Source organism: Ictidomys tridecemlineatus, chromosome 10 (genome assembly GCF_052094955.1).
Source record: "Ictidomys tridecemlineatus isolate mIctTri1 chromosome 10, mIctTri1.hap1, whole genome shotgun sequence".
In the NCBI taxonomy this organism is placed as follows: Eukaryota; Metazoa; Chordata; class Mammalia; order Rodentia; family Sciuridae; genus Ictidomys; species Ictidomys tridecemlineatus.
Window position 1 is genome coordinate 89,485,552 of NC_135486.1, and position 21,070 is coordinate 89,506,621.

A 21,070-nucleotide genomic window follows, 5' to 3' on the forward strand; every position below is an offset into this window, starting at 1 on the left:
CAACAATAAATAAGACATGTGCATTTTTATAAACCAAAATAAAAAGGACACTTTCTGAAAATTAAAAAAGGAAAAACAGAGTTACATAATGCAACACTCAATAATTCAGGCAATTTAAATGCACAAATGTGAAAACACCACAGTTGAAATTATGGAAAAGGAAGCTACTGAATAATTCAAAAGTGCATTTTGAGACTGTTCTCTACTCACATGCATTTAATATGCAATACACTGAATTTTAAAGCACTATAAGCATGCCCAAAGGAAAGAACAAAACAGCAGCCAAAGCAACAACCACCAATAAATAGATGAGTTAGTCATTTTCATGCATAATTCCACTAAAAAACAATTTGCTTTCTTTTACTTTTTTTTTCCCCAGGGTGGGAGGGGACAGCAACTATTTCACTTAAATCTTCACAGAAGCTCTCTGATTAACAGCTTTATTTTAGAGTATTCAATTCCAGAAAAACTGCCATATAGTATCATTATCCTATACTTTAATAAAAATAATGTTGTATGTCTAAATACTAGTTACTGTAATACCAATTAGCATTGCTGTAATCCTGAACTAAATGACGCATACAACGCCTTTGATCAATTGTTCTATTTTTAGGATAGCTGACTCTCATAAACTGGATATGTGTTTTCTCTATGGGAGGGCAAGAGTTAGCAGAAAAGAAACCTTGAAAACCCAATAAACTGCAGGAAAAGAACAAACAACCCTTACTTCCTATCCAAGAACAATGCACTCACCCTGTGAACTCACAAAGTTCTGGACTTCTCAACTGGTTAATGAGAAAATAAAAAATGTAAAAGTGAATTGAACCTGATAAAATAGTGATTGATTTAATATACATGATGCATAGGGAAAAGTTAAGAATAAATCCAAACACACTTTCAAATTGCCAGTTTGGTAATATAATTCAACTCTCTTCCACAAAGTCACTAAAATTCATTTGTGAATACCAAGGTTTTCAATATTAGATCATTAAATTCGGGTCTAGAAGGAAGATAACATTCTATAGAGCAATTTACCATTAAATGAAAATTAAAGAACAATATAGTGAGGTATTTAATTTTTAAAATTTTATTTACCAAGCTGCTGATTGTAAATATACATATTTCATATTTTACATTTGTGTCTGTGTGTGTATGTGTTACTAGAGTAAAATGTTCCAAGCTAAAGCATCAAATGATCACACCAGTGGATGGTACATTCCTAAATACTTTTAGCTATGGAAAACACCTGTTTCTTCTATTAATAGTTAGTTCACAGGCCTTGTATTTAACTGGATCTATCCTCAGCATGGAGATGAAATGACACGGCAAAGTGGAAAGGCTGATAAGGCTATAAAGAATTAAAACTGATGCTGTATTGCTAGAAATATAATTAAATATCTTCTATAGATGCCATCAAGGAATAAAAAGAGAGAATGTATAAGGGATCTTTCATGTTAATTATGAAAACTATCCACTTTCCATGAAGTCAAATATGAAGCGTACATTGAGGGCCTTTTGAGGTGACCCTAGTGTTAGGGTAGTAGACAACTCTGGAATAAAGACTGATTGCATATCCTGGTTCTTAGGCTATGTGACCTTGGCCAATTTATTACTTAAACTTTCCAAACCAAAGTGGAAATAATAACCAGACCCTTTATCTTAAAGAAATTATGTGAAAGTTAAAGAAACAGTAGGAATAAAGCACTTGAAATCAACTAAACAGATACTGAGCAACCTAAGAGCCCTTAGTCAGCTGCTTTTCTTTGTGTTGCTCTGAAATTGAGATTTAGAAAGCTAAAATAATGGGCTGGGATTGTGGCTCAGTGGTAGAGTGCTCGCCTAGCATGCACAAGGCACAGGGTTCAATCCTCAGCACCACATAAATGTAAAATAAAGATATCGTATCCACCTAAAACTTAAGAATAAATATTAAAAAAAAAAGAAAGCTAAAATAAACACTCTTCAGAATCCCTACAGTTAGACTAGAAACCTATTTCTAATCAATGAAATGTAGGTGAAAATTTCTGGGAGGTTTTCAGAAGGGGCAGATTCAGCTAGCCCCAATTATTGGTTCTAGCCATTCTCCCTTCTTTCCATCTAATGCAATGCCTCAAAGTGCAGCAGTCATATTGTGATCCTAAAAGCAAGTTGTATATGCTGAGGATGACAGGGCAGGGAGGACATTCCTGAGCCTTAGTTCTGGCTGCACATACCTCTTGATCTGCTATATAGGATCAAAAAACCACCTATAAGTTTAAGCCTCCATTTCCCTTGGTTATTTGCAGTCGAAACACAAATCAATCAGTTATTATTTATTAGATTTTTTAATACAAATTTTGTAATTTTCTCCCCTCAGGGAAATTTCATGTATATGTAGGTAGTTGTGTGGCACATTTATAGGAAACCACTGCCTAATATTTTATTTTTCTCACTGGTATTTCTATTGAGAAATTTCTGAAATAAAAAATAAGGATAGAGAATAATTACAAAAGGGAAATAAGACTATTTCTGTGTTTTATTTTCTTTGGGTAAATAAGACATCAATGAACAATTTTACAATTTGCATTAATAGTGTACTTTACATTTCTAAACTGAACTTCATAATGTATATTCTATGACCACAGAAATAATTATATTCATAGCTCCTGAAATCTCAGAAAATTCATAAAAATATCCATATTTCTCCATCAGATCAAAGTTGAGTTGTTTTTTGTTTTGTTTTGTTTTGTGGAGCTGGGGATTGAACCCAGGGCCATATGCACTCGAGGCAAGCATTCTACCAACCAAGCTATATCCCCAGCCCAAAGTTGAGTTTTTTGTTTTATTTGAGATGGGGTCTTGGTATGTTGCCTGGGCTGGTCTTGAACTCTATGTGCTCAGTCTCCTGAGATGCTAAGACTACAGGAATGCACCATCCTGCCAAGCTTAAGCATCTATGATAATAGGACTGCCATAAAACAACTGTGATGCTGTGTTAGCCCCAGCCATTCAGCCCCTGGATTTCTCAGCAAAGAGCTGACAGTGAAAAGCAGGAACCTAGCATGACTTAGTAAACCTGGAACAACCACTGACAAAGATGCATATACCTTACTGACCTTATCCCTGGTATCTTTCTGTTGAGTTTTCCAGTGTACAAAACTCCATCTAATGATTTGTGAAGCTAATAAGTTTGGGAAGAAGTAGCCAATTCAATGATTCCCATAATATATCAAATCATATCATTTAAAAGACCATGAATAAAGTAAATATAGCTACTTCTGGTTCACACTGTTACAAAGGATAGTGATAAACTCAAAACTGAATTTTAGGGATCCAGAGGCCACAATTTGTAGGTTAGTCAGGATGATTAAGACCACCTTTGCAGTCCTGATCAGTTGCAAGGAGATGATCCCATCTGATGCTTTGTTTTCTTATAATAAGGACATTATTTAACACTTAGGTAGAGGTGACAAAAAAATTTACAAGGAAACTCTAGAAGAATTCTGTTCATTTTGGAAATCAAATTAATTTGCGCCACTCTTCAAAATAAGAACTAAAATAAAACAAAAAATAATATTCAAGTTAAAATAAATTTTGTTTAAGATTAAATTAAAACTTTTTGGGGGGAAAACAGCATTTGATTTTACACTGATTTTTAAAAAATATAATTACAGAGACAACAAGCAAGAATATGTGAGAGAAAATGAAAGAACAGACTGGAAACATACATACTATAATGTTAGCAGGTATCTCTAAGTGACAAAGCCATGGATTATTCTAATTATTTTTGATATTTTGTATGTGTACTTGAGTAGAATTTGTCAAAATAACACATTTTGTTGTAATAATGAAAACCAAAGTTAGAAATAGCTGAAAGGATAAAAATTTCAAACTTTCTAATACTTAAATTTATTTTGCTAATAAAGAGTTAAAAAATTATACTTATAATACTGTCTCACAAAGTAAAAGCCATATACAAAATAAATTTTTATTTATAATGAAGTCCATCTTTTTTTTTTAAAGTAATATACCTTTTGAACATCATCATTATAACACATTGGGATGTATCTTCTAATGAGATAGTTTAATGGCTAGGTACTCTTAACTAGAAGACATTCTAGTTATCATTACATGCAGAGCACAAACCCACACACAATGCACATAACACTTAACTGGGGAGAAAGAGCTTAGGACAAGTGTAATTTTTTTAAAGTCCCACAGTAAAAAATTATGTGTCTTATAAGAGGGTCCTGATTTCTGGTGAAACAGCTTACCTGTTTTTCATTAGCCTCAGCTCTCGTTTACGTGTTGCTTCTTCTGCTAGTTGCTGGGGACTGTGCAAACTTCCTGGTGAGGCAGCCATCACTACACCCTGTGGCAAAGCTGTAGTAGGAGCTCGGATCTGATAAGTGGGCATGTCACCTGTAGCAGCTGCAATGAAATAAAATATAGCAAGTTTATATAAACAATTCACAAGTTGATATTTCATATAAAATTAATCTGAAAACAACATACTTTTTATGTCACTAGAGATGATCTTTTAACGTTAAAGATAATTACTCTGAGCATTACAGGGATCTTAAATATCAAAGATCTCCTTCAGCATTTATAGAACTAAGATATGAATATTTCAACTCTGACTACATTTAAGGTAGAACAATGTCCTAATGAATTTTAGACAAATTTTTATCAAAGCTTTTTAACTACATTTCATTTAGCCTAAAGTCAGTAGTGTGTTGATAAAATATTTAAGAAACAGTTCTCTAGGGATTGGGGAGAGAAAGACCTAATCTGTAGTGTTTGATGATTCCCATGATGGAAATACTTTCACAATGGCCAATGTCAAGATGGCAATATGACTTCACTGAATGTAGAGTTGGGAAGAAACACAAATAAGTAGCACACCATACAGATAAAAATATGTAAATAATCTCAACAGCAAAGACAAAAGTAATGAGTAATGAGGAGTTTTGAGTACTGATGTTGCAAAAATTATGAGTAATGAGGAGTTTTGAGTACTGATGTTGCTTTTTAGTGTAATTCATTTGTATAAGAGTGTGTGTGCATATGTAACTTTTAACAAAGGTTGCTTTAACAATCAATTCACAAAGATGCTGAAAGCATAATATTGGCTATAGCAAGCCAGAAGGTGCTAGCTCTAGCACAGCACTACAAAAATTTTAATTAAGCAGAATATCTCCATCCTTTGAACATGCCAATGGAAATTTTTCTCTATACATTCTATATCATGCCTGAAACAGTCACTAAAGGTCTATAGGTACAAATCCAATTACCAGAAAATGACTGAGAAAAGGGAAGGAATCTAGCTCACTGAGGTTTTAGTTAAAAACAACAATCAAAAACAAAGCAAAACAAATGAAAACCAACAAAGTTTTTCTTAAAAGTGGCTACTCAGGGGATTTTTTTTCTTTATTTTTCTTTTTTAAGTAATATATTCCTGAGTATTCATATAAAAATTATTTCCTTAGTAAATAACATTTAGAATTCAGATTGAATACTGAAAGAAAATTCTCAAAGTTTCCTTATTTATATTCAATAGTCTATCAACTGCATTAAACATAGCTTCCTAGAAAAGACAGATGGATTTGAGTGATGAAATACATTTCTATCACCAACGCTTCAACTTTGAAAACATATGGTCCAGAGTCAATTTGATATTACAAAATACATACTCTCAAAGCTAAATGCAAAAAAAAGTTTTAAAAAGTTATTAAATCTTATAAAAATTGATCTGAACCAAATGCCATTCAAAAGGAAATATAGTATTTTCATGGTTTTAAAAAAGTATTATAACCATTGAGTAAGAACTGAAATTTTTTTCAATACAGGAGAGAGTTTTTCACCTAAATGGAATACTATCCTTGAAAATAGTTAAGCAGTTTTTAAAAATTAAAAATTAAATACTACTTTCTTTTATTTGGTGAATAACAGCTTTTCCCCTTAGGGCTTGAAGATTAAGAAATAGAATAAAACAAATGAAAAATGTGGCTTTGAGGGAAGATTATCTAAAGGTCTTCACAGAATTAATAAAAATACTATTTAAAAGATAGTACTTACTGCCTCTTCTTTTTATAATTTAAAAATAATGGCGATAAATAGTAACTGTGATAAATAATCATCAGCCAAATTTCTATTACTAAACTTAGGAAAAGTCCCATATTTGTTTTGATGGCTATTCAAAACATTATATACAGATGCCTCATTATATGTTGCTGAAATTTTTATAGCTTTGAAATTTTTAAGAAGAAAACTCCTGGTAAACTAACTTACTAAAGATTTTTTTTTTAATCTCTTTTATTTTTAGTTTTTTCTGGTGCATTATAATTATATGTAATAATGGAATTCTTCATGCCATATTTAAACATGTACATAACATAATTTGCTCAATCTTATTCCCCAGTAACTTTCCTTTCCCTCTCCTCCTTCCTCTTTCTGATCCATGAGATATACTCTACTAATCTCCCTATTATTATTTTTAAATGGATGGAACTGGAGAACATCATGCTGAGTGAATTAAGTCAGGCCCAGAAAGTCAAATGTCAATTTTTCCTCTCATGTGGAAGCTAGAGAGGAAAAAAAGAAAAAGAATTTTAAAAGGGATTCAGGAAAATAGAAGAGATTCCAATAGAGGAAGGAAATTAAGGGAAGAGGAGAGGGCATAGGCAAGTACTGGGGAATGAAATCTACCGAATTATGCTACGTCCATTGTAAAAATATACCACAGTGAATCCTGATGAATATAATAAAGTTTATATATTGTATACATATATGAAATTATAATGCACTTATTATTTAAACAGCTTGATCATGTCAGAGGAGATGGAGTGGAACAAGAATAATATAGTCCTCCCCTCTTTTCTCTTTACCCACATCCAAGGAAGAAGGTTATAGGATAATAAAAGCTTAAACAATGCAACAGCTGGAGGCTACAGGCTTTCTAAAATTGGAACAATAGCCAGTGAGGAATCAGAAGTTTACATGTTACTGTGTTGACATCCGCAGATAGCCTCAATGCAGTCCTAGTTCTAAGCTTGCTATTTCAAACAGTGCTCACAAAGAAGTGAAAAAAAAAAAAAAAAAAAAAAACCAACCAAACAAACAACAAAAAAAACTAATATAAGGGTACTTAAGGGTTTCTTATACTCTTTAGTTTTGCATACATTTGCTACCTTCTGTAATATGAAATTAGAACAGAATGTTTACATGAAATACAAAAGCTAAGAGTATCTACTAAAACAAACTTTTTAAAAAAACTGGGAAAAGGGATGGTGGATAGAAATACTTCACAGATGAAAATGGACATCAGGAATGGTTCCAAACAACTTTTGCCTGTTTTGAACAGCCACAGCCACCTTTGAAGAACCAAACTGGGCAGCATGAAGGATAGTGGCAATTCCAAGTGGAGTATTCCTAAAACATTTTGAAGTAATAGCTCAGAAAAAAAAAAAAAAGATCACTTTAAAATAACAGAAAGGGATGATATTTCCATATATATTAGTTCTGGGATGTTAGGTAAACAGAGTTTTATTATAATGTTCCAGATATGTTACATGTTAATTTTATTCTTGTTAAAATAGAGATTATAGTTTATTAGTTCAAGCCAGAAATATGAATTAGTATAAATTAGTAGGAATTAGAATAAATTTCTATAATAAGCCTAAAGAATCTATAGGATGGTATTCTTCCAGAGGTCAAAGGATAAAGTCCATATATTCAAATGTAATCTAATTAGTAAAGTATGTTAAAAAGATATGGGCAAAGAGATTTTCTCGTTTTTTCTGAAATAAGTTATGAAACAGTGTTAACCTTAGTAGGCTTCAGTTCCTGATGTTATGAATTCAGTGGTCATTTAAAGCAGATTAGAAACCAAGGATCACAGTTCAAAGAGCCATCATATTCCATGATGACCAATTCTTATTCCTATTCTCTTCTAAAGGCTGATTCTGTCCCATCTAACTAGTAAAAAGTGTCCAAAATATTTTTTATTCTAGAATTTCATTTTATTTCCAAAATTACAGGGGTCATCAGTAGGGCTTAAAAATTACAGTTGAAGATAGATAATATGATATTTATTTATACACTAATTTTCTCAGGCAAGTAAAAATTTTCAGACAAGTCAGGGGCAGTATCTTTTTACCTTGGTGTGTCCTAGTACTTGGCATATAATGGTTATTTCATTAGTTTATGTGTACACTACAAAGATAATTTTGAACTTCCTAGGGTATTGTACAGGTATTTGGGATGATTAAAGTAAATAGTCTTCCTTATAGACTTAATTATGATAGTTAAATCTTTATCATTATGATATGGAAAGAGAGCAACAAGATATGTATTTATTCAAAGTGGCGTTTCTTGATAAAAGACATTATTTCCTAAATCTTCCCTTAAATACATCTAACGTGGCATTTTTAGAAGAGGGTTTTAACTATAATGTATTTCCAACAATTTAACTATTGAAATGAAAGAATTCTAGAGGGGTTGGTGTCAAGTATTTCATGGGAAAAGAAAATTTCTAGAACTCTCAATTCTGATCATTAACTTCATACCTCTATTTGCAAGCTTTAAACATGGTACAGCAGAAAAAACATGGGATTTGGAGTCTGGGTTCTAGTCCAGCTCTGCCACTTACCAGCCATGTGACTTGGGGCAAGTTCAGTTTCCTCATCTGTAAAATGGGGATACATTATCTCATTTAATACTCACAATAAACCCTGTAATGTATGTCAAAGTGTCTAGCACAGTGCCTGGCACATGGTAGGCATTCAGCAAATGTTATTTCCCTCTTCTTCCCTTCCTTAAATTCTGAAAGACAATGTTCCAAATTATGCTTATACTGTATTTTAGTTAATAACATCCTTAAATAAATTTCCCCTGGAGTTTCCCTTCTAACAAACCTGAGGAGTCAAAATATATGGTTCTTACTCCTTATTTTGCTTAAAAATATGCCTAAGAACTTTTTACATTTATAACACATTGTTATAGCTCTTTAAACAACAAACTATTAAAAGATAACATAAAATGTCCCTTTCAGTGTATATAATCACTTAAGACAGAACCTCAAAAGTGGAGAATCACAAATGACCAAATGATACACTCTTGTCAGATTGGTAAGAAGAAAACTAAAAAAACCCACAAGTCAGAGTAGGAAACAAAGAAATAAATAAGAAACCCAGCCAAATGCCTATTCTGATAGTTACCAAAGTGAAACAATCTGTCCAACTCCCAATATGATGGTGATTTTATTTGACTGTTTATTTGCTGAAGTTTCCATAAGTACTAAGCATATTAACTGAAGGAAAACATCTTTATAGAGGAAGTTCCTACCTTCATATGTCATTTCACTATGTGCCAGTAATCTTAAATACACCTAAGTAAGCAACAAAGGTAACTTAAAAGTTATTAAGTGTAGGGGAGAGGGCTTTCCCTTTCTCCAGTAAGCTACTCCACTTTTGTTCTTCAGTTCTCTCCCTTCCTACCACCACACCAGTGCTCCTATTACCCAAATCAGACTTATCTATCTATGCCTTGCGTCCCATACTGTCAAAATATTTCCTTTTTCCATTGCTCTGGTTTCTTTGGGGAAATTAAATTTACCAAAAATACCTATTAAAGTACTAAACATTTTCAAATTCATTACAATTACTATTAACACATAGACCACATGGAATTGTCATTAATTTTTCAGCTTTATTGAGGTATAGTTGACAAGTAAAATTATATATATTCAAGGTGTACAAAGAGATGCTTTGAAATATATATATATATATATATTTATATACACATCATGAAATGATTACCACAATCAAGCGAAGTTACACATAAGGGGCCTTCTTAGGTTGTTTAATAAGTGAAAAATCTTTGAAAGTCTGGGTAAAAAATGGAAAGTTATGAATACTTGAAAGTTAATGTTCCATAAAATGGCAAATAAATGCTCTATTGTCCTATGAGAGTAATAATAAAAATTCTAGCAAAAACTCCATTTTGACTACTTAAAAGAACGCTAATTCACTTTGCATATTTTATAACCAATGTGTAGTATGCTATAAGGCTCATGTTACATTGGTATTAATTTATCCATGTCAGGTGAATTTTTTTTTTTTTTCCCAGTGCTGGGGATCAAATCCAGAGCTTTGGACATGGCTGGAAGTGCTCTACCACTGAGCTACATTCTGGGCCTTGTCAGGTGAATTTTGAGAGCAATGTAATATACTATGAGCAGAACCAAGGGAGTCTGAAGACAAAAACTGGCTCACTACTTGGTACCTGTAGAAGCTGGAAAAGTCATTTACCTGTCAGGATCTGTGTTCATTTATACACAAGAGTATAACAGTATCTGTTTTGTGTATTTCAATTGTAACCCATGTAAAGTGCTTTTCTATTTTACTATTTAAATATGGTTTCCTTAATGAGGCTCACCCTAATCTTAACCTATATTTCCTGCTTTCCATATATACAACCTGATAGTTACTTTGATAGCACTTTCTTCAATTTATATTTATACTGATTTGCAATGTTAAGTGATTTTTATTTTTCTATTTACACAAATGCAAAGTAGCATCATAATTATTTAATTAGGCAATATATTCATATAGGCAAATAAAATGGGTGGGACAAAATGAAATAAATGTCCCAAATTACATTGCATTAATTTTTCTTTTATTTTAATTAGATATTTGGAGTTGAGGCTTAGTTACAGCACTTGCCTAGTATGTATGAGGCCTTAGGTTCCATCCCCAGCAGCACTTCTCCCTTTTTTTTTAAATAATAGGAAAACAGCATAAAGCCATTTTCCATTTCATCCTCCATAGAACTTTCACGTTTTATTTAAACTCAAGATAGATAAATGATTTGTTATTTTCATGTCCAACATAATTATATCTTGCTTTGCTACCAACTTCAAGAAGCTGTTAAACCTGACCAAATTCATTCTTTTATGTCTAAAGCGCTCAAAAAATCATGGCCAATAATCTCCTTTCGCAAAGGTGAAAATTAAGATATCATTATCCAAAATTGATGGAAGTTTTGTTGTTAACAATTCAGAAACTCAATTTGAATACAACTTATTAAAACTCAGAATCTAAAGGAAAGAATTATGCTCCTAACATTAATTTATTAATAAAACAAATTTTTTCTTATAAAAATTTAAATGATACCCAACAGAATCAATAATAAACTATAGACAGACACTTCCATGATCCTCTAAGTAAATGCTGCTAGACCAGTCATTTGCGTTAGGAACCTGATTTTGATCTAGATCAATTATTTTTTTCAAACTGCAAGTTATAGATCATTAGTGGGTCATAAAATTAATTTCATGAGTCAAGAACTGTGTTTTAAGGGAGCTATGAATATAACTCAGTGGTAGAGAGCTTCCCTAGCAGGCATGAGGCCCTGGTTCAACTCCTAGCACCACAAAAAGAAAAAACAAATTAAGAAGAGCATTAAATGAAAAATTAGAAAAGGAAGTGAGTATTCTGTTTGAAATATATTTTATATAAATGTAGAATGTATATACAAACACACACACACATACACACACACATACACATATCCACTGTGTCATAATATAAAATATGGGTCATGGTGAAAGAGTCTGCAAGCCATTGAACTAGATCAATCCCCTTGGTTTGCAAGTCCACAGTCCAAAGGCCTGGTTCTGAAAGCTGCTCTATTGTACCTCTGAAAATATCCTTAAATCCTGCGCTCTTTCTGCACTTGTGGAAAAAAAGGCAATATGACTTATTTTTCATTTTCAAATAGGTTTTCAAATAGCATTAATTCTATGAGAACTGAGGAGATTTTGGAAAATAATTATTTCCAAAAGCACAATAGGATTTGTGAAAGAATGCTCTATACTACTTGATAGTTCTGTTTCAACATTTTGAAAATTTTAAATTGGAAAGGGAATTATGATTAAGCATTACTGTTTAAACTGTGGGAAAAAAATTTCAAGAATGGTATGTTCATTCTGTAAACATAAATGTATAAAATGTTTAATTTATGTTTAATAAGCAAAAATAGTTAAGCTCTTTACATAAATAACTGCTTTAACATTCATTTTTCAATATATTCAGTATTTATTATCATTTTATTTTATTGTATTGCTATAATTCTCAAGCTTAGACAAGTCAAATGGGGAACAGGAATTAAAGGTTTAGTTAAAAGAAAGATATAAACCAGCAGGGCATGGTAGCACAAGCTTATAATCCTATCAACCCCGGGGAAACTGAGCCAGGAGAATTAACAGTTGGAAGCCAGCCTCAGCAATTTAGTGAGACCTTGTCTCAAAACAACAACAACAAAGGGCTGGGGCTATAGCTCAGTGATAAAGCACTCCTGGTTTTAATTTCCAGTACCTGCCCACCAAAAAAAAAAAAAAGATAGATAAACCAATAATGTCTAGAAAGTAAATATATGGACAAATATGCCTTTGTTTCTAAGAATCATATGACATGCAGTATTTGAGATCATTTTAAATGTATCTATCTTATAATAAATTTATCATTTAAGACCTTCTATAATCTATAGCACTTCTATAACTTCACAAAACTTCTTAAAAAAAAAAGTCCTTAAGACAAATTTAAAAACAATTCAATGCAGGTTTTACTTGCTCAAGACAATGGAATGTTCTAATCCAGGAAAGGGGCTGAGACCCAACTAACTCTAAAGAGCTAAATTGTGATAAAGTTGTGTAATCATCCATTCATTCTTAATTCAACTACAAATTCAGAACTGGGTTACAAATAAGAACAGTGAATAAACAATGTTGCAAGCACACAAAGGTCACTAGTAACTAAATCTTTCAAAATCACTTATATGTAACTAAGAAAATCAAACCACAGTAAAGAGAATTACTGATTACAAATTTAAATACCAGAGGCTAGGGGGTGGGGAACAATGAAAAGACAAGCACTTCCCTGACTGGGCACCAGAGAGCACTCTGAATCCCAAGTTCCTATAGATCCAGCAAAAGCCAAAGAATTCCTCCAGGCTATATATAGGCCACTTGTCACCAAGCACGTGCAGGGACAGCAGCCTCATCAGGAGGCACAATCTTACCCTTTAATTTTTCCTGACAGCCCCCAACTTCTGCTCAGGCAAGCAGTACAGGTGGCATAAAATGGTTTCCCTCTTCAAGCAGATACTTACCTCAAGAGAAATGTTAAAGTAAGGCTTATAAGAAAAACTATTCAGTCTACGGGTGATCTTGGAGATAGAGGCAGTAGTGAGCTAGTTAACTCAATCTGTCAGCAGCATTTGACAAAGCAGAAAGGAACTGACTAAATCACAACATGACTCGGAGCTGACGTCAATGTGCAGCTAGCTTGGAGTTTAACTTTTCCACTTCCCTGCTGAAACACGATTCCAGGAAATGTAATGACGTCAGCCCTTTGAACTCAATTAGCTGAGGAACAGACACCATTTTAAATACAGGAGGAAAGAAACAAGTAGGCACGCAAAACATTCACAGCACATTGGTTTCTCCTATCCTGTTTGGAGCTACCTTTATACGCAGTAATGAAATCGGAAGCTTAATTTTTTACCATGGTGAACACTATGTTTAACTTGTAGCTAGACTGAATTTGCAACAGGTTGCAGATGGAATAATAGCTTATTTTAGTAGGGCAGAGCTGCGTGCAGGAGGGAAAGAGATGGTGAAGGGAGAAAGAGAGGCACAGAGGGTTACTACTTTAATCAAGCAAGCAGTACAGTACGGAGCAAAGAAGCAATTACACCAAGATGCCTTAAAGAAGTGAGTTAATAATGTACAGACATATATATCTAAAAACTTCTTATTCTTAAGCAACTAGAAAGTAATACTTTTTCGAACACTCAGATATTCTTAGATACTTTTTCTAAACTTCAAAAATATCTGCAGAATTAATTTAAATCCCACTTTAAAATTCTTACCTGTTTCATCTCCAGTTACAGCCATGATGGGCTTCTGCATACAGAACTGTCTTGTTTCCCCTATCACAGTTCAACATAAAGTGTTCCAAACTAGCAAGCATGTGCAAGATAAGTAGGAGTATTGACATCACAATGACATCACTAGCCTATCACAGCCATCAATTTGCTTTGTCACAGACCAGCTCACTGAAACCAAAGCCCTATAAAAACTCTTCCTGTAATAAACCATCTTAATGTTCTTGTTTCTCATTTTTAAATAAAAATCTGTTACAATGGTTTCTGGCAAAAAAAAAAAAAGTCTCATTAGCATTAAAAGTTACATGGTTATATCTTACGGAACTACTTCTTTATTGTTGTGTCCAAGGTTTCTAGGTGAACATAAGAGGAATAAAGCCTATATGTTTCTCATAATTCAGAGGGGGGGAAAAAGTACTTACACATGTAAACTCTGGGGATTTAAAAAATCCACAAATACACTGACAGTCAGCATAAAAATTTTCTCTGTCCTTCTTAGACACTTCTAAATTTACCAAGTAAGAAACATCCAGTTGCTTTTGTTCACTTTCATTTGCTGAACCATTTGCTACAACATCATAAAAACCAGCTGTTCCTAACATGACACAGAATTTGCTAATTTTTACATGTAGAAAGTAGATACAGAAATTTTAAAAATTCACTGTGCCAATGTAGCATTGCATAACATTCTTCCACAACTATTACATTAAATCATACGAACTTTCTGATATTTGAACATTTTGGCCTATATAAACAGCAATTTGTAACTCAACCTAATACATTATTTTACTGACTAAAGCCCCTTGAAAAGGGTTTTGTGATTTTAAAAATTCATAAATAAAGCACAATTACTATTGATAAATTTTTAAATGTAAAATTTTATTTGAATAATTTGAAGGTTCAGCACATGAAGGGTCAGACTATTATAGAAAATTTAACAATAGCATGGTTGGACACAAAGCTGGCAAATGTTCAACAGTAATAATAGATCATGTCCTAGAAAAAAAAATATCTGCAGTTCTAATGCATAAAAATAAGTGATGTGTCACTGAGACCTTTTATTTTTATCAATGGTTTGTACAAAGGCCATTCCCTTATATGATTAGAATTCATCCTGACTTTATATCAATGAAAGAACATTACACCATATTTTTTGCTTTATCCAATTAAGCATCTTCCAGGCAGGCAGGAACTTTACATTCAGATGCTCTGGACATGATATGTCAGGTAGTATCCATGTTTCTAGTAATTTTCCAGAGACCCTGCAAAGATGCTTGGGATTTTAACAGAAGATAGGACAAAGTAAGCCTGGGGATCACCCTAGATATCAATCTCAATCAGGGGGTTCCATCAAGAACTCTATTCTGTCCAGTCATACCTCAGGTTTGGGTCAAAGAATACTACTAGTAAATTTTTACTTCAGACTTAAAAAGTTCAATTTGGGGGCTGGAGTTGTGGTTCAGTGGTAGAGCGCTTGCCTAGCATGTGTAAGGCACTGGGTTCAATTCTCAGCATTGCATATAAATAAATAAAGTCCACTGACAACCAAGAAAATATTTAAAAAAATAAAAAGGTTCAATTTGATTTTTAGCCAAATGTCTCTTTAAACTGGCACAAAAATGCTCAGGAAATATTAGTGGAAAAGAAGAGGAAAGAAAAGCAAGGAAGGAGGGAAATTGATTGCTTAGTTAATTAGCTGCAATTAGTAAAGTTTTAATATATTCCCCTATACTAGTTAAACTCATTCAATCAGCATATGGAATTAATAACATTTTTAAGGAGGAAGACTATTTCGCTTTCGTTCAGTAAATATTTAACATTTATCATATGCCAGGGACTCTGTTGGGTACTAAGGATCCTTGTCCAAACAGAACTTACCATATACGCAGGATATAGAAAATCACAACAAGTGTGATACAATACCTAATAAGGTGCAGTGGGGACCCAGGGGTTGTCTAAGCCAGATATGGAGAATCGGAGAAGTCTTCCTAGAGGAAGGGTCATCTAAGATGAAATCTGAATAATGCATACAATTGAGGAAAGTGTTCTTAAAAAAACAAAAGGTAAGTATGACAGCCCTAGACAGGAGCAAGGGCATGGCCTATCAGAGAAAATGAAAGAAATAGAGCTGCATTCAAAAGAGGGAGAAGGAGAGAGGTAAGAGGCCAGTAAAGGGACAAGGCCGAGATCAAACCAAGATTTGGGCCACATAAAAGATTTTGAGCTCTATCTTGCAAATAATAGGGATTCAATTAAGGGTTCTAAATAGAGGTTGATATGACATTATAGAGTGAATGTTTATGTCACCCACCCCAAATTTCTATGTTGAAATCCTAAGCCCCAGTACAAATGTGGTTAGGTTTTTAGGGTAGAGCCCTCATGAATGGAGTCAGTGCCCTTCAACACAGACCCCAGTGAGCTCCTTCACCTCTTTTGTTACTTGAAGAAACACAAGAAGATGGCCATCTCTGAGCCTGGAAGTGAGCCCTGGGCAGACACTGATTCTGATTCTGCTAGTATTTTGATCTTGGACTTCCCAGCCTCCAGAAATGTTAAAAAAAAAAAAAATGTATTGTGAAAGCTACGCAGTCTCTGGTTATTTTGTTATAACAGTCAAATGGATTAGGATGTGTGTTTAGATGTAAATTTTAGGAAGACTAAACTGCAGCATAGAGAGCATAATATACAAGAAAAAAAAGTTGGAGATACAGACTTGTTTATAAGAAATATTAGTACCTCCCCAATAATTTTTTTTTTAAGAGAGATTGGGCTGGGGTTATGTCTCAGTGGTATAGCACTTGCCTAGCACATGTGAGGTACTACATTCCATCCTCAGCATCACATAAAAAGTAAATAAAGTTATTTTGTCCACTTGTAACTAAAAATATTTTTTTTAAAAAAAGAGAGAGACTAGTAGATTCTAGAATCATTGGAAGGCAATGAAAAGAGTCTAGCTGAGATTTTAGAAATAATTCCCTGACCCCCATACCCTCCGCCCGTCAAAAAAATAAAGAAAACTAAGACAAGAAGGAAGAAGTTGCCTCTGGTATAATGAGAAAAATCTGAAAGCTCTTTTACAACTACCAGTTTCAGAAGACAGGCATGGTGTACATGCCTGTAGTCCTAGTGAGACTGAAGCAGGAATATCACAAGTTTGAGTCCACCCTCAGAAGTTTAGTGAGGCCCTAAGCAAATCAGTGAAAACTTGTCTCAAAATCAAAAGGACTAGGAATGTGGCTCAGTGATAAAGGGGCTCTGGGTTCAATTCCAAGTAACACAAAACAATAAAACTACCAGCTTCAGGGCAGACAACTGATGTAGACACCAAACACAGGTGTGGCAGTCTGAACTAGGGTGGGGTGTGGAGGAGTAGAAAACATGTGTGACTTAGTTAAGGGGAGGAATACACAAAGTGGCTTTGGGAGGAGAGGTGCAGAAAGAGTAAGCCAGGTTTTGAGCTTAAAGCAAAGGACAAGTAGTCTATTACTTAAATACAGAAAACAAAAGGAGATTTGTGGTAGGGAAAAATGAAAGTCAAGCCTGGTCTTAAGGAATCAAAGATGAGTGTGGACATCTAACTAGCCAGTTGGAGTAAGAGGCATCATCACAGTGAATGGATTATCCAGGAAAAATGCTCAAATCTAATGGGAAGAGGGCCCTGGATACAATCCTAGGGCATACCACTACACTAAGGAGACTGGCAGAGGAAGATTAGCCCAACAAAAGAGACTGAAATTAAGGCAGAAAAAGGGAGAGAATGAGAATGAGAATGCAGTTTAAAAAAGTGAAGGAAGCAGAGGTCAACAGTATTAAGTACTGCAGAAGAATCAATCAAGATAAGAACTAAGAATTCAAAATGAAATTGATATTGCCTTTCAGTGAGATATTAGAGTAAAAGATAGATAGGGAATATTGTCTTTAATTTCAGGATAAGAATGCCCACTGACCGACTATGTTTAACACAGAACTGAAACTCCTAGACACTAATATTAAAAAAAGAAGGAGGAGGAGGAAGAGGAAGAAGAGAAGGAGAGAGGAAAAAGAGAAAAAAAAGATTAAAAAAAGAGTAAAAAAATTTGACAAGAAGAAACATTATTTATATATGGTGTAAATATTTACAAAGTTTCACAAATGGATTCACAAAGAATCAGTGTTATTTAAAGTAATTAGAATTTATCTAGGTTAGTAGATAAAAGATCAACTATTAAAAAATCAATATCTATTTATACCAGCAACAATTAGAAAATGTGATAAAAAAAAAAAAGGTACAATTCATGATAGCAAAAACTACCACAAAGCATTCAGGAACCAGTTGAGTAAGACCGCCATGGAGAAAAATTTTAAACTGTTTAAAATAAAATCTTACTAAGTGAAAAACTTGTAGTTTGAGATTTATCATTTTAACAACATTATAAAAACTTCATCTTTCCCCAACTTAATCTATAAATTAAATGCTGTCTTATCACTGTTTTTTTATTATTATTATTACTTAAAAACTCAGTTACTCTAAATATATGAAAGAGTCATGTTTCAAATAGCTAAATCAGCATAAAAAAAAGAAAAAAGAAAGATGAAGAACTTGTTCTGGAAGACAGAAAGTATAGTACTAGCATAAAGAAAAAGATAAATTGTATAGAACAGAGTTGTGAGACAGATCCAAAATTACATAAGAAACTATTGTATAATTAAGGTTGCCCCATAAATTAATGAGGAAAGAACAAACCAATGATTCGGGATACAGTATAGGGAGAAAACATTAAAAACGGATTTCCACACAGAAGTGGGTCCTAGATGGATTAAGAATATAAAACTATAAAGTTCATGGAAGATAATGTAGAAAAATAATTCTGTGACTTGTAGAAGAAAAAGAATTCTGGTTTGGGAAGCTGAGGCAGGAGGATGGCAAGTTCAATGCCAGCCTTAGCAAATTAGAGAGGTCCTAAGCAACTTAGTGACACCCTGTCCTTTAAAAAAAAAAAAAAAAAAGACTAGGGATGTCGCACAATGGTTGAGCATCCCTGCAATTCCTGGTACCCCCAAATCATAAAAATAAATAAATAGATAAGTTCTTACATAATACTCCCCAAACACAAGACTTACATGTATATTATATAAAACAAAAATTATAAAAACAATCTCTATTTACAGTTCAAATTTTCAGATCTTTCCATGTAAAAAGATGATGAGAAAAATGACTATTTTTCAAGATTATTCATTTAGGGGTTGGGGCTGTGGCTCAGCGGTAGAGTGCTTGCCTAGCATGTGTGAGGCACTGGGTTTGATCCTCAGCACCACATAAAAATAAATAAATAAAATAGAGGTATTGTGTCCAACTACAATTTTTAAAAATAAATAAATAAGATTATTCATTTAGATACATAAGGTTCATGAGTAAGGGAAAAATATAAGGTTGTTTTAATTTACTATTTCAGTTCTTCACATACTTTTATTACAATCTATATTAATTATAACCTGTTTTTTTCCCCATACTTGCAACACTTTCAAACTAAAAGAACTGGTATCACTTGTCTTAAAATACTGCTATGCAACCTAAGCAAATGAACCCAAGGAAAATAATTAAATTAAAACACAGAATTTTTAAAAACTGTATTAAATATACATATTACAGTTATCATAAGCACAAATGAAGTTCAAATAATATTTAATTAAAATTTAATTTAAATCTTAGGTAATCCTAAAAGTTCAGAGTTACACCCCAACTTTTATTTCACTACTGTCAGCTTTCAGAAGAGCTAGAATGGGTACAGTAAAATTCAAATATAACAGACTAATACACACACACACACACACACACACACACACACTGCATTTGTTTTGAAATGAATTGTTTAGAAATTAGACTTGAATGTAATAGCTGAGGAAAGACCCAAATTCAGGGCATTGTGGACTATATACTTAACTCTTCATAAAACAGGTATGAGAAATATAGGAGGTACAGCATTTGTGACTTCCAAAAGAAGGCTATTAACCTAATTAAAAATTCATTAATGTTTCCAACTCCCTTTGTCTATCATGTTGCTCTGAATTTAGCCTTTCTTTAGAACCAGTAAAAACTGCTAAAGAGTGAAAGTCAGATAATTTCTTTCACTTCTTTAATGTATTAAAATATTTCTCCTTCAAGCTTTTTAAAGTGTTTCCCACCCCACCCCCAAACTCTATCTCCTGTATATTTCACCAAACTCTAAAATCACCACTAAAGGGTGTGATATCAATAATCCATAGGTATTCTAAATGTATTAGATTAATAAAATATACCTTGAACAACAACCTGGCTGCCTGGGACAAAGAACTGCTGTGTGCCATCAGCTGATTGTGCTGCATACTGTACAATTGTAGCACCTGGTGGAGGAGCTCCTGAATTTGTCATTGTTAATGCCTGTAGTCCCTGAACACCATCAGATCCTGGATTAGAAATCTGGATTGTTCCACCTTGGGCTATAGCAACTTAATAGAAAAAGAAAAGAAATATTAGAGAATTTCAGGATTAATTTTTAATAACCCCATGTTGGGAGATATACTCTGGGTCTATGTATTACCATTACTTCTCATTCTCAAATTACCCTTATTTTTATATGCTGAATTGATAAGGAACATCAGCTTCATTATGGGAGAAGATATTGAATGACTGATTGATTTCTGTGATGTTGGAGATGGAACCCAGGGCCTTGCACATGTTAGGCAAGTGTTTCAACACTGAGCTACATCCCCAGGCCAGGGATAAGACTTTAAAAGTTTACAAACACCTGAGTATATTTAATATTTTGAACTTTTAGAAATTCCTGGGACCCATAAAATTTTTATCCTCCCTGGGATCCATCCAACTAAAATTATTTAAGAGAGTGGCGAGATAGATGGGAGAATGTCCAGCTTCTTGGTGTTCTCCATTCTCTCCTATATTTTTAGTTATAAATAACATTCTTCTAAGTCTTAAGAAATGCTCAGTGGAATTTCCATTAAGCATTGCAATTATAATGATTCCGTACCTTCATTCAGCTATTTTTCTAATTTATCGTCAAAAGACAGTGTCTTTTAAAGTAACATGTATCCAAAAACTCGACTATAAAACTGTAAACGATAACTTTAACTATGGCAGAAGAATCCTGTAATGTAAAATGTTAAGTTG

At 33.3% G+C, this 21,070-nt stretch overlaps 1 protein-coding gene across 31 annotated transcripts in view; it reads right to left on the reverse strand.

Moving 5' to 3' along the window:
• Positions 1–21,070, reverse strand: part of Crem (cAMP responsive element modulator) — a 74,866-nt gene that overhangs the window by 1,181 nt on the left and 52,615 nt on the right. For 8 of the 31 annotated variants that reach the window (XM_078023375.1, XM_078023383.1, XM_078023374.1 and 5 more), the window contains 3 exons: positions 20,203–20,391; positions 8,704–8,802; positions 4,254–4,410 (listed from right to left, as the gene is read on the reverse strand). In XM_078023375.1, the coding sequence (XP_077879501.1) occupies positions 4,254–4,410; positions 8,704–8,802; positions 20,203–20,391 (445 nt within the window). Of the gene's footprint in view, positions 1–753; positions 786–2,497; positions 3,533–4,253; positions 4,411–8,629; positions 8,666–8,703; positions 8,803–13,149; positions 13,481–13,911; positions 14,199–20,202; positions 20,392–21,070 lie in introns of those variants that run through there. The other 23 variants (XM_078023385.1, XM_078023384.1, XM_078023377.1 and 20 more) reach the window with 12 other exon arrangements.